We start from the raw sequence: 13,814 nt of genomic DNA on the forward strand, positions 1-13,814 counted from the left end.
TAACATGTTTTGATCTGTGGTGGTTGCATACATTGTGGAGTCAGATTTTTGACGACTGGCAACGTGGTCAAATCATGGATGAGTTATGTTCCATTGCTAAAAGAGCTAGATACATTTTCGTCATCTTTGACTAAAAACATAACAATCTAGCAGGTCATTTTTTCATCACCAGGAGGAATATTAGTTGGAGAGTTTTATATGCTGTTTTACATAGTCCTTCAAATGCAGACCTCACTCAGCTAAAATTAGAATGTCTTGTCTTGTTCACTGAGAAAAAAGCTCACCGCAAGTTCAGGTTTTATTTCACAATGGCGTGGAATCATTCAAATGTACACATAGCCTACGTCTGAACAAAATGCTATTTGAGGATGCTTCTAATAAGGCTGTAGAATCATTGCTTGAATAGTGAATGTGTTATTATTCATAGTCCAGACTGTAGATCACGAACTAAACAAAAACACTGCCCCCACGACTCTGTGGAATTGTACTCGTGGGTTACAACTTTCTAACGCGTCCTTGTCTACAAACACTATTCTTGTTCATAAAAAGAAGCTGCCCATTTTATGATGTAAAGCGGTACTTTAAAAATGTACTACGCTCCATTGGCTCCGTTTGCATAGATGGTGGAGTAGCCTTTAAGTGGTTATGTTTGTCAGTACTCTCAGGTTCTTTTTCCAAAACGTGTCTAGAGTGACTTGCCAAGACAACTCAGAGCTATGAGAGCTTCCCAATCATTGCTAACTTTTAGAAGGAAATTGATGTTTGTCCACACTAGTTAAGCTTGCTCTGCTCTATCCTGCTTGTTTGTGCAGAGAGTACCAGGGTGAGATCTACATTCACTTACTGATGTGGTGACTTCAACCTATGTATTGAAGGAACTGAAAAACGTAAATTCTATCTTTATTTACATATTCAATGCAGAATTTAGTATAATCCATTCGTAATTGTCCTCAATTGTCCTCTCCTAGCCTATACTCTGTGTGTCTAGTCATGTTCTTTTATCAGAATGTTTATGTTACATCTGTTTATCTCTGTTCTGACTACAGAACCTAGGGTCATGCCTCAATCCCCCTATGCTGAACCCATGAGTAGATCACTGTTTTACAGTATGGTGTCAGGCATAGACTGGAATGTGTCCCTAGATGATAAGGGGATCTATTCTGCAGGACTAGTCTTAGTATCTTCATGTTAGTAAAACAAGCCCCACTCCTTTAGATTGGGGATGTAAACCAGAGCGGAGTTTGGGGAAGGTCTCATTTTCCTCACTCCTGCCTGCATCTTGAATCTCTGGAGAACATTTATCTTTGAAACGTGTACTGTAATTGTAGATAGATATCTATCTATCTACGTGTACTGTAATTGTAATACCCTCTTTATATATTCAATTAATTGGTTACATTAATTCATTGACTATTTGAAATTAATCTTAAAAGGGTCAAAATCCAGTTCCTTCAGTATTAAGGTTACTATGTCAGCAAGTGAATGTACACCTCTTGTGCACTTATCTTTTTAGCATTCACCATGAAATCATTATTTGATCAGAACCAGTCTTTCTGATCTGACATAACAGGTTTACCCAGTTACCAATTCCATATGTTGGTTTAGAGGAAATCATGCGTGCTGTAAAAACAACATTTTAAAGGAATTAGTACATTTCTCAAGTTGTATTGATAAAATCAAGTAGTAAGAATCAGATGGGTAAGCAATTGTTTACCAAATGAACCAATCTAAGTAGAGATCTGTAAAAAAGAGTTTGGGTAGGGCTGATAAATAGAGACAAGAAACCTGCCTAGTTTGGTGTTCCCCAAATAGGTGAAAGCAAAACGCCATGCCAAGTGGAAAGGAAATCTTAGAGGACATCAGGAAGAGGGGTCTGGACATCAGTCTGGGGAAGAATATATAACTATCTCAAAAAGATTTGAGCTCCATCAGTCCACCTTGAGACAAATAATTTACAAATGGTGAGCATTTAACACGACAGCTACGCGGCCTATAAGTGGAGGTCCCTCCAAAATATTCCTAAGAGCCACAAGAAAAATTATAAATCAGGTTCATGCCAACCCAAACATAACATCTAGAGATTTAAAATACCTCCCTTGCTGCATTTCAGATTTCTGTGCATGCTTCAGCAATAAGAACATTGAATTGAAATGGGAGGGTTGCCATGTAAAAGCCTCTGCTGTCTAAAAATAACCAAATTGCCCGTCTTAAATTTGCCACCTGAAGGTTTCTGGAAATCCATTCTCTGGAAAGATCCCAGCCACTATGTTAGGAAAACTATGAATTCTGAGGTATACCAGGAGATTCCTGAGTAGAACGTTAGGCTGCAAGGTGCTAAAACTGGGACGAAAATGGGTATTCCAGCAAGACAAAAACCCAAAGCAATCAAGTAAATCTTCCAAAGAATGTCTCAGAAAGAAATCCCCCCTATCTGGAATCTGGCCAAGCGAATGTGGAGATTCACTTGACCAGTCAAGAACCTTCCACTATTTTGCACTGAAAAAACCTGTAGGTGCTATGGCTGTATGTTTAGGGTCGTTCTCTTGCTGCATGAACAAGTGTAGTCCAATAAGTTAAGGCATTTAAATGTCAGCAGACAAAATTTGTCTGTACACATGTATTCTCTTGCTGCCATCAGCAGTTATGTTATCAATGAAGACAAGTGACCCAGTTCCAGTGGCAGCAATTCATACCTAAGCCAATACTCCACCATATTTCACAATGTAGGTGGTATGCTGTGGATCTTGGGCAGTTCAATACCGTTCCAAGCCATTAGACTAGTACATGTTCATCTTTGTATCATCTGTCCAAAATACCTTGCTCTACTACTCTATACACTAAGCTTCTTTGTAACCTATTCACCCTATTTTAAGGCTAAACAGTGGTTTGCACCTTGCAGAGTAGCATCTTTAGTTCTTGTGCTATAGTCTTCTGCAAATGGTCGTGGCTGGCACATCAATACCTACATGCCATATCTTGTACCTGACCTGTTGGACAGTTGTTTGATTCAGATTTTCTTCATTATGGTAAACATTCTTTGATCATCTTTGACCCTACCGTGGTATGAGTAATGAGGCAATTTGAGTGGCCCTTGAAATTTTGAAGGGAATTAATAGCTATACTTAGCTGATTGTTATATAGGATACCTTAATGTCTGCAAACAAGAGGGGGTGGTGTTTATATTCACATCCTGGAACAGGTACAGATCTTTCTTCAGACAGGCCAAAAAAATATGTTAAGTAAAAAAATATTACATTTGGAGCCAGGCTGGAAAAGCAATTCACCAGCATCAAACCCTCTTCTGTATGGAAAAACAGTTCAGACAAATCACACTATCAATCTAAGCTAACTGCAAAGTTAACCATAAACCCGGGTCTTCAAACAAACCCAACCAGTTATACTCTCAAGACCAAGCCCACCTCCTACAGACTGAAGACAGGCGAGCAGTAGAGGTCAATAATGACCTAAAAATTGCCACTTGAACTGTTCATTTTCCTGTGCTGTTGCCCTCAGTAACTGGCCATCTGCCAAAAAAGAGACTATGCTTACCACATCAAACTACCTTCAAACTGTTTGAACTGTTGGAAAACATTTGTTTACATTGCCAGGACAATACTTAGAAGAGGGTTTTGGCCTCTTTAATCAACCGAGGGAAAATTGTTACCTGCTTAGAAATATATACTTTGGATTGAAGATCAAAGAAAACGTATGTAAACATCTTCCCATGTTAAAAAAAAAACGCTTTGGCCTCTATGACCGATAGGTGCTTCAAAATGTGCCCAACATTAAGTGAAGTTGTATCCCCTCTATATGACACATTTTACTCATTCAACCCGCCCTTGAAATTTCTAAGCAAACAGTTAGAAAGAACTTGGCTCTGAAATACATTCAGAACACAAAGTTAGCTTGGAATAAATTGATATCTGCTCAATCAACAATAACCACTGTCTCATATGATATGATCTAACAGTGACTACATCGCTCCAATACCCCCTTCAGACATTTGGACTGTGGATCCTCAGAAGTGCTTTGGTTATGTCATAGTTGTAAAGGTAGGCTATTGCTTTTCAAATGCCGCCAGGAAACCTTCTTTGGAGATGTTTTCGAACAGCCATCGTCCTGGCATTTCCATAGACTGTAAAGAAATGCCAGGTTTGAAGCAAGATTAACGTTTGTCACTAGGCAACTCTAACTGTCAATCAAAAAATCTTGAGCTGCATTAATGCCCCCTGCTGACTTAAAAATGCACATTTGTGACATGACTAGACATGATATTTAGTAGTAATAAAAGGCAATTTGCTAACTTACAATAAACAAATGGAATTAAAACAAGACATAGTACCAGTCCGCCTCTAGCACAGCCTCTTCTAATATGCCACTCTTTCAAATTGTCTGAAAGGTTATCAGATGCTGACAACTGACATTGACACATGACTCAAGCTGTATTGTATGTATGAAAAGAACACAAGACTAAGGCCCATAGCATTCTCCCATGCCTGACAAGTGTGAAGCTTCTGAGTGAACACTGCTTTATAACTTTGTCTTTTGCACAGCTGCTGATCAGTAAACCTTTTAGATCCTCTCAAACATTCCTGGAGGTTCCAATAGACCCAGATCCCCAGCGGTTTTTATCTTGGTAGTCTTGAGAAACTTGAACATGCCCCAACAACAATTAATCTTTTATAGTCTAATTTCTTAAAGAAACATACATCTTTTTGGAAAAAGAATGGGGTTCCCTATACTAAATGACCTATATTTGATTACACCAGAATAATTCCTCTTATTTAAATTCTAAACCCAATACATTACTGGTCAAAGGTTTTAGTACACTCCAATTTTTCTAGTTTTATTTCAGTTTAAGCAGTTCAAGTCAAGTGAATAACCTGAAATGGTACAAAGTTAAGTGGTAAACTTGCCAGAGTTTAAAAAAGGTTTTGGTCACCAAAAACTGAAAAAGTATGTACATTTGAGAGTTATAAAAAGGCAGTTTTCAGAGGAAAAGTAATGAGTTGACAACTTACAGCTGTTCTGCAGCAATGGTAGTAAATGAAGCCTTTAAAGATATTAGAAATGCCTACAGGTGTCCCAACATTGTTGATTACTTACAAACATTCTGTCTGTATAAAAGCAATAATAGAACAGACTGTCTTACTACACCTTCTTAAGAATAATTTGGACAGTATGGTACTGCAGGTTGTATATTGCCACCATAATGGTGAGAAAAAGGAAATAAAAAAAGACGACAGACATCATAACGCTTAAAAGTGTAGGTCTTTCCTTTAGAGAAATTGCTAAGAAAGCCAAGGCGTCAGTGAGTACAGTTTCCTACACCATCCAAAGGCACTTAGAAACTGGATGAAACTTGGACAGGAAGAGGTTTGGCAGACCCAAAGCCACAATAGAATCAGAAAACATTTGTGTAACACTTGTCAAAGTAAGCACGTCTCAGTTTCAAGTGTGAAGAGAAGACCTTGTGCAACAGGTTTGACAGGTCGAGAGCAGTAAGAAAGACATTGCTAAGATTGGCAAAATTTGAAAAACAGGTTTGTCTGGGCCATGAAGCACTGCCAGTGGACTTCTGAAGACTTTTGTATGCCATTGAGTCAACAAAAGGATGATTCCACAGTGTGTGACACCAAGTGTCAAACATGGACGAGGAAGCGTGGTTGTCTGGGGCTCTTTGGCCAACGACTTGCACAGAGTGAATGACATCCTGAACCAAAACAGCTACCACAGCATTTTGCAGCGCCATGCAATACTCTCTGGTGTTTGCATAGTTGGTCAGGGGTTTATACTACAGCAAGACAATGACCCAAAATATGTCAGTCTTTGTCTGAACTACCTTAGAAGAAAAGAACAAGATGGTAGGATTCAAATCATGAAATAGCCAGCACAGTCTCCAGACTTAAACCCCATCAAGCTGGTTTGGAATTAATTGGGCAGAAGTGTGAAAGCAAAGCCACCTACAAGTGCAACACATTTGTAACAGTGTTGGGAAGAACTTCCCAAATTATATTTAATTTCCATTGTGAAAATAATGCCACAGTTGTGTTATTTAGATAAGATTCTGTTAAACAAAAGAATTCCAATATTTTTCCCCCTAGTTTATTGGTTCTATGCTGTAATTTCAGAGTACATTAAGACGTTAAACTATGTGAATTTGAACAAGAATTCACACTGATTTTGCAGGTTTTCCTACTTACAAAGCATGTAGATGTCTGTAATTTTTACAGGTACACTTCATAGGTACACTTCAACCGTTAGAGACAGAATCTAAAACAAAAATCCAGAAAATCACATTGTATGATTTTTAAATAATAAATTTGCATTTTATTGCATGACATAAGTATTTGATCACCTACCAACCAGTAAGAATTCCGGCTCTCACAGACCTGTTAGTTTTTCTTTAAGAAGCCCTCCTGTTCTCCACTCATTACCTGTATTAACTGCACCTGTTTGAACTCGTTACCTATATAAAAGAGCTGTGTAAGGAGATCAGGGATAAAATTGTAGACCTGCACAAGGCTGGGATGGGCTACAGGACAATAGGCAAGCAGCGTGGTGAGAAGGCAACAACTGTTGGCGCAATTATTAGAAAATGGAAGAAGTTCAAGATGACGGTCAATCTCCCTCGGTCTGGGGGTCCATGCAAGATCTCACCTCGTGTGGCATCAATGATCATGAGGAAGGTGAGGGAACAGCCCAGAACTACATGGCAGGACCTGGTCAATGACCTGAAGAGAGCTTGGACCACAGTCTCAAAAACCATTAGTAACACACTAATCATGGATTAAACTCCTGCAGCGCATGCAAGGTCCCCCTGCTCAAGCCAGTGCATGTCCAGGCCCGTCTGAAGTTTGCCAATGACCATCTGGATGATCCAAAGGAGGAATGGGAGATGGTCATGTGGTCTGATGAGACAAAAATAGAGCTTTTTGGTCTAAACTCCACTCGCCATATTTGGAGGAAGAAGAAGGATGAGTACAACCCCAAGAACACCATCCCAACAGTGAAGCATGAAGGTGGAAACATCATTCTTTGGGGATGCTTTTCTGCAAAGGGGATAGGAAGACTGCACCGTATTGAGTGGAGGATGGATGGGGCCGTGTATTGCGAGATCTTGGCCAACAACCTCCTTCCCTCAGTAAGGGCATTGAAGATGGGTCGTGGCTGGGTCTTCCAGCATGACAACAACCCGAAACACACAGCCAGGGCAACTAAGGAGTGCCTCCGTAAGAAGCATCTCAAGGTCCTGGAGTGGCCTAGACAGTCTCCAGAACTGAAACCAATAGAAAATCTTTGGATGGAGCTGAAAGTCCATATTGCCCAGAGACAGCCCGAAACCTGAAGGATCTGGAGAAGGTCTGTATTGAGGAGTGGGCCAAAATCCCTGCTGTAGTGTGTGCAAACCTGGTCAAGAACTACAGGAAACGTATGATCTCTGTAATTGCAAACAAAGGTTTCTGTACCAAATATTAAGTTCTGCTTTTCTGATGTATCAAATATTTATGTCATGCAATAAAATGCAAATTAATTACTTAAAATTCATACAATGTGATTTTCTGGATTTTTGTTTTAGATTCCGTCACTCACAGTTAAAGAGTACCTATAATAAAAATGACAGACTTGTACATGCTTTGTAAGTGGGAAAACCTGCAAAATTGTCAGTCTATCAAATACTTGTTCTCCTCACTGTAGGTGTTTGACCGGTCGTGTATATGCTCTACTATTTGGGGGCTGTAAAGTTGTTAATTGTTTCGTGTTGTCTGTAAAGTTGTTAATTGTTTCGTGTTGTCTGTAAAGTTGTTAATTGTTTCGTGTTGTCTGTAAAGTTGTTAATTGTTTCGTGTTGTCTGTAAAGTTTCGTTTGTTTTTCATGTATTTAGTCAATGTCTGTCAAGTTTGTTATTGGCTGAAATAGTATGAGTCATAATCCTCATAAAACTCAGCAGCAAAACAAGAGTGGCTCTTTGCATTATTCTACCATTAATTTCTTCCATAAAGGATTTTTAGATCCGCTTCAAATAAGGTCTGTGTTTCGCCTAGGCTTACCACACCTCAGCATTTTATGTGTGTGAATGTCGTTATGACAAAACAACGTATGTCAACTGTAGGTCATTGGTCCTATTAGGCTCTCGCTCCTGCCGAGCGCCGGCACACTGCCCATGGCGGTTCATGACATCAGAAAGAAGACTGGAGCGCTCAGGAAGGAGAAGCGGACTTTCATGAGGACTTTCTAGAGCCAGGTGGGAGGCCCAGCCTTCCATGAATGCAGGGCATCTAGTTAGAGGGGACCAAGCACTGCCCAGGGAAAAGGGAGGAGATTCCATGAATGCAGGGCATCTAGTTAGAGGGGACCAAGCGCTGCCCAGGGAAAAGGGAGGAGATTTCATGAATGCAGGGCATCTAGTTAGAGGGGACCAAGCGCTGCCCAGGGAAAAGGGAGGATATTCTAAGTTACTAAAAGCCTGCTGTGTTTATGTGGGTCTCTCTTGCATGTTACAGACTGTGACTGAGAATGGCGCAAGACACACCACCTGCCGTACCGTCCTCCCAATACACACCACCTGCCGTACGATCCCCCAAGACACACCACCTGCAGGACGGTTCTCCCAAGACACACCACCTGCCGTATGGTCCTCCCAATACACACCACCTGCCGTACGATCCCCCAAGACACATCACCTGCAGGACGGTTCTCCCAAAACACACCACCTGCCGTATGGTCCTCCCAAGACACACCACCTGCCGTACGGTCCCCAAGACACACCACCTGCAGTACGGTTCTCCCAATACACACCGCCTGCCGTACGGTCCTCCCAAGACACACCACATGCCGTACGATCCCCCAAGACACACCACCTGCAGTACAGTTCTCCCAAGACACACCACCTGCCGTATGGTCCTCCCAAGACACACCACCTGCCATATGGTCCCCAAAACACACCACCTGCAGTACGGTCCTCCCAAGACACACCACCTGCAGTACGGTCCTCCCAAGACACACCACATGCCGTACGGTCCTCCCAAGACACACCACATGCTGTACGGTCCTCCCAAGACGCACCACCTGCCGTACGGTCCTCCCAAAACACACCATCTGCCGTACGATCCTCCCAAGCCAAGAAGCCTCCAAACTTCTCATTTTAGTTTATTGCAAAGAAGAATTCCTGAGTTTGTTTTCAGTCCTAAGTTTTATAAATAATACAGGCTTTGAACATTTTCACTAAGAATCACTGCTTTGCTCTGCTACACAACTCATCAATTCACTCTACAAAATTGTGTTGGCTAAATTTAGGCAAATATATTAATAAAAGTCATGGGGTATTGTGTATAGAATGATGGCAGAAAATAAAATGTAATCATTTAAGTGTATAACACAATTAAAGGTGGAGATATTAAAGTCTGAATACTTTTGGAAGGCAGTTCATGTAAAAAAAAATTAAGAACCCACATTGTCTAAACGAAACGTTTCCTCTGGTATTACTGTACGTAATCTGTACACCTTGAGTGTGTGCAGAGCATCATTGACTCACATCTACCATGGGAATCTCCTCAGGGCCTGGGCCAGGGTGGTTGGGCCCGTTTGCCAACATGCGGTTGGGCTGCTCCACACACTGGTTCTGGTTCACATTCTGGTTTAGGTGGCCATGCATCTTCTTCCTTTGCTTCCTATCGGACCCGTGCAAGAAAAAGAGCAATGTGTTATTGAGAAATGATGAATCCATAAACATTGTAGAAATGAGAACCACATTGCTAGCAAGAAAAACACCTTCTCACTCACTTTCAGTATTTGTATACTTCAGGAATTTTTATGGAATCGATAGAAATTCCAAATAATGTGCCCACCAGAATAACTGGTAAAAAAATGCTGAAGAAATGTAATAGTTGTTCAGCAGCTTGATATTACACTCAAACTAAAAAAGAAATCTAGCCTTTAATAGAGGTAAAACTGTTACATTTTGTAAGCTTTATTAGAAAGAAATGTGGTTAATGAGTGAAAAAAAAGAGTAGGTCAGTTTCACGCTATAGAAGTACATGGGCACCACAGGCTGCAATTTTAGACCACTGTAAATCCCTTGGTCAGAAAAAAAGAATTCTTAATCAAGACATTGTTTTCAAAAATCAGCATCATTGGCACATAAAACCCGTAAAATGCTGGGAAAAAATGTATTCATAAATAATAAAGGTTTCTTTGAACAATTATACCTAAATTAAAGATTTCCCTCAGGTTGAGTATTTGCTCATCTTTACCAAGGGGGCCAATAACGTTGGAGGACATTCATTTTATTTATCTATTTTTATTTATTTATTTTGCATTAAATGAAGTGGTGAATTGATCAGGTATATAGTTTTGAGCCCTTCTTTTTGTGGTTTTGCCCAACGATGGACTTTAATGAGACATTATAGCTGTGGTAACTGCAGGAACCAGTCGGTGAATGCCTTCTGTGATCTGTGAAAACCAGTTTGACATAATGTCATTTCAACCAGTTTTTCCCTGACGGCTACGTACTTGGTTTTGCAGTAGGCCACCACACAGACGATGCCCACTACCAGCAATGCCACACAGATGCCTGTGATGGTTAACACCCGCCGCTGGTACAGCTCCTCTGCCTCTGTGAACAAACCACACACACACAGCCACAAAACACACAATGACACGCACACATACACATACGTGTGAGCGCTACTCTACAGGAACAACCGAACACAATCTACCTCAGCTCCTCATCTTTCCCTCCATACTCTAACGCTAACCTTGACAAAAATTAAAAAAAGAGTCTTCCTCCTCTACTTCGACAGGTCTAAGTAGAGCAAACCTTAGACAACTCCATAACCATGAACGTTATGTTGAAGCATAACAGTGCCTTAGCCACAACAGAGACTATTTCAGTTCAATACAATTGTCTATAGGATTGCTGTATGTCAAGTTCACACAGTCTCTCACGCTAGGCTTCGTCCTGTAGAGATCTACATGTTCACTATTACGCTGGTTTGTCTGGATTCCCCATTTGCTTTCCCTATGTGCACAAATGTATCACAATGTCTATGGAATGTATGTCAACGAGGTCTAAGGACACATGCCTGTATGATGGAATCAGATGATAATCATAAGAAAAAAAGCATATTAGAGCAAAACCACCACAATGGTTTGGGGATATTCATAAAACTCACTGGCATCCAAATAAACACATTTAAATTGACCAGAAAACACACAGATATATAACTCACAGATAAATCACAGCTCATAAAAGTTTAATGAGGTAAATAATCTATAGCTTTTTCTTTAAAGTTATTATTTAGTCAGTTTTCTGATCAATTATTTTCTGTAAAATAAAGTGTATCTAGCGTTGTCACGGTGAAGCTTTATGAATACCTCCCTTTAAGGTGTTCTAATGGTGTTTAACTGACCAATGAGCAGAAGGCTCGCTGTGGCGGAACATTGTCAGCAGATAAGGCACAATGACAGAGGAAACAAACAGAACATCGGGATGGGGGAACAAACGAAAAAAGAAAGAGAGGGTAAAGGCAGATGGAAGGAGGAGACGGCCAGACAGTGGAGAAGAGGGGCTGGGGAAGTGTGTTTGTGGGGGGGGGGGGGTCTAAAAGGGGGTGGAGGGTTTAGTGCTAGGTAGGGGAACAGGGGTGCTGTCTAGAGAGCCTTAGCCTGGCATTGTATGTGTGTCACAGGAGAGGGGACTGATGGGCACCTTTTTAAATTCCTTGCTGATAGGGAATGGGATTGTTGGTACGCTCTTTCTGAAAGGGCTAGGTCACTGTTGCTTTCAGAAGCCTCTGATTCAATGCCAGTCAACTGGTGCTACCTGGTCAGGGGTAAACCTACAGCTGCCCTTTTCTATGGAGGATGATCTTGTGGGACACTGGCTATTGTCTCAGGCTGGACGTTACTGATACAGAACCATCAGCACATTTCTGTTCAGTATGTCTCTGGAGCCCCGTACCTGCCATTAACATGCGTTTTTCATTCTGACCTTTACTTGTCTTTTTACACTTACTATAAGATCTGATCACAATCATATCACAAATCTTCTTTTAATAGTGCACACCTTTTAGAAATACGGCAAAGATAGAATAGTAGAGATGATCTGGACAAAGGGCATGTTAGAACCAACCAGAGCTTGCGTGACTTAAAAGTACACATTCAAAAATAAACCATCACTCTACTATTTTGCCTGAGTGGTAAGATCATTTTCCTCCTCTTGATCATTGTCATTTCATTGGCTTAGCTGTCTGCCTCTCAACTATAAAACAATAGAGTGCTGTACAATGAAAGTATTTGCATATTTTCTGAAAAATATTTTCCAGGTTTTCTATGACTGAGAGTGGGGGCATGCATGCAAAGTGAGCATGTGTCTTTGGACCAAGTAGGTTAGTGGGCGAAGGACAGGTCAGAGAAGAGTCATTGGTTTTAGAGTGACAGATCGACAGATCAGAGAAGAGTTACTGGTCTTAGAGTGATGGTAATAATAATGTGTGACTGTGAGAGGATCTAGGCAACTCTTGAAATATATACATTAAAATGAATAATTGTTCCATACCCATAAATTCAATTCCAAGATGCTCTGCCAACGCAGAAAGTTGGACACAATGAAAAGGAAAGAGAACAAGTTTCAGATAGTGATCGTCTACATTGGAACATAAATACTGAACCAAGAGGTTAGTATAGAATCTTTCTGTGACATAATAATTTGTGACTGGCAGGTGTCACGTCCAGTAACAGACAGACAACGCAGACAGCCGCAGCTCTGTGACCCCAGAAACGAAAAAAGAAAAGAAAGAAAGAGAACCAATAAAAGAGAGAGGGTAGCAGGCAGGAGGCATGCAGAGACAGAGACAGCCACTTCACTTACTGCCATATTTACTAGACCTCATTTCTGGGGTTAACGATTTTTTTTGTGGACAAAAAAAAGATAAAAAAAGCAGTGTGTTACTTTCCAACGTAAAAACACAGTATTTTAGATGAAGTTGGTTGGCACAGAAATGGGAGCAGCTTTGTAGGTCGACAGATCAATGACAAGTTCTAATTGTGTCTCTTGGTGTTTCCATCCTGAGTTTATTTTTATCACTGTGTCACATTATAGCTTCTTCTTTATGTATAGTCTCTGAAAGGATCATAATAAATCCCTGTATGACTAAGGTGTTGTTTATATTGGAAAAGCGTGAGCACTGGCTCTAGTAATTTGTTTAATTTGGTATGTTAGTCCTGGCATGAGTGACAGCAGAAAGACTTTCAACAAATATGAATATGCATGTATCTATCTACTATATATTCATATTGTGCTCTATTCCTAGTTACTCCGCCTACCCTCTTTGCACTGCACTGTACTTCCATCTTTAAAAAAAAAGCAGTTAAACAGACAGACATTTCTGAGCATGGTGAAGAGGACATCAATGGGGCCACAAAAAGTAAACATTTTATGATTTGAATATCAGAACTTAGTTTAAAATGACTTCTCGGATGAAACTTTATGACAATCCACAATCCAATGCTCAATGGCAGCAGCACTATAATATACTTTATAATAAATATATGCCATTCTTTTATCCAGCATCATGCGTGCATACATTTTACATATGGGTGGTCCCAGGAATAGAACCCACTACCCTCATACTACAAGCGCCATGCTCTACCTATTGAACTACCTAGCTTACATCACGCCAGGACATCATGGCTAACTACTAGGCTTCCTGTCAACAATTTATGAAGACATCCAAGCTGCAGATCAAGTGCACTCTGTATTTGACATTCACTATAACGCAATCAAATCTCTGCTGCAGCATACAGTGTAGCA

The 13,814-nt window shown here is 40.5% G+C and overlaps 1 protein-coding gene across 3 annotated transcripts in view; it reads right to left on the reverse strand.

Moving 5' to 3' along the window:
• The window catches only part of nrg2b (neuregulin 2b), a 39,360-nt gene that overhangs the window by 4,442 nt on the left and 21,104 nt on the right, over positions 1–13,814 (reverse strand). For 2 of the 3 annotated variants that reach the window (XM_020046126.3, XM_020046124.3), the window contains exons 6-8: positions 12,561–12,584; positions 10,514–10,616; positions 9,537–9,672 (exon numbers count right to left, since the gene is read on the reverse strand). In XM_020046126.3, the coding sequence (XP_019901685.1) occupies positions 9,537–9,672; positions 10,514–10,616; positions 12,561–12,584 (263 nt within the window). Of the gene's footprint in view, positions 1–9,536; positions 9,673–10,513; positions 10,617–12,560; positions 12,585–12,872; positions 12,897–13,814 lie in introns of all 3 variants that reach the window. The other variant, XM_020046125.3, reaches the window with a different exon arrangement.

This window comes from Esox lucius, chromosome 4 (genome assembly GCF_011004845.1).
Source record: "Esox lucius isolate fEsoLuc1 chromosome 4, fEsoLuc1.pri, whole genome shotgun sequence".
NCBI classification, from domain to species: Eukaryota; Metazoa; Chordata; class Actinopteri; order Esociformes; family Esocidae; genus Esox; species Esox lucius.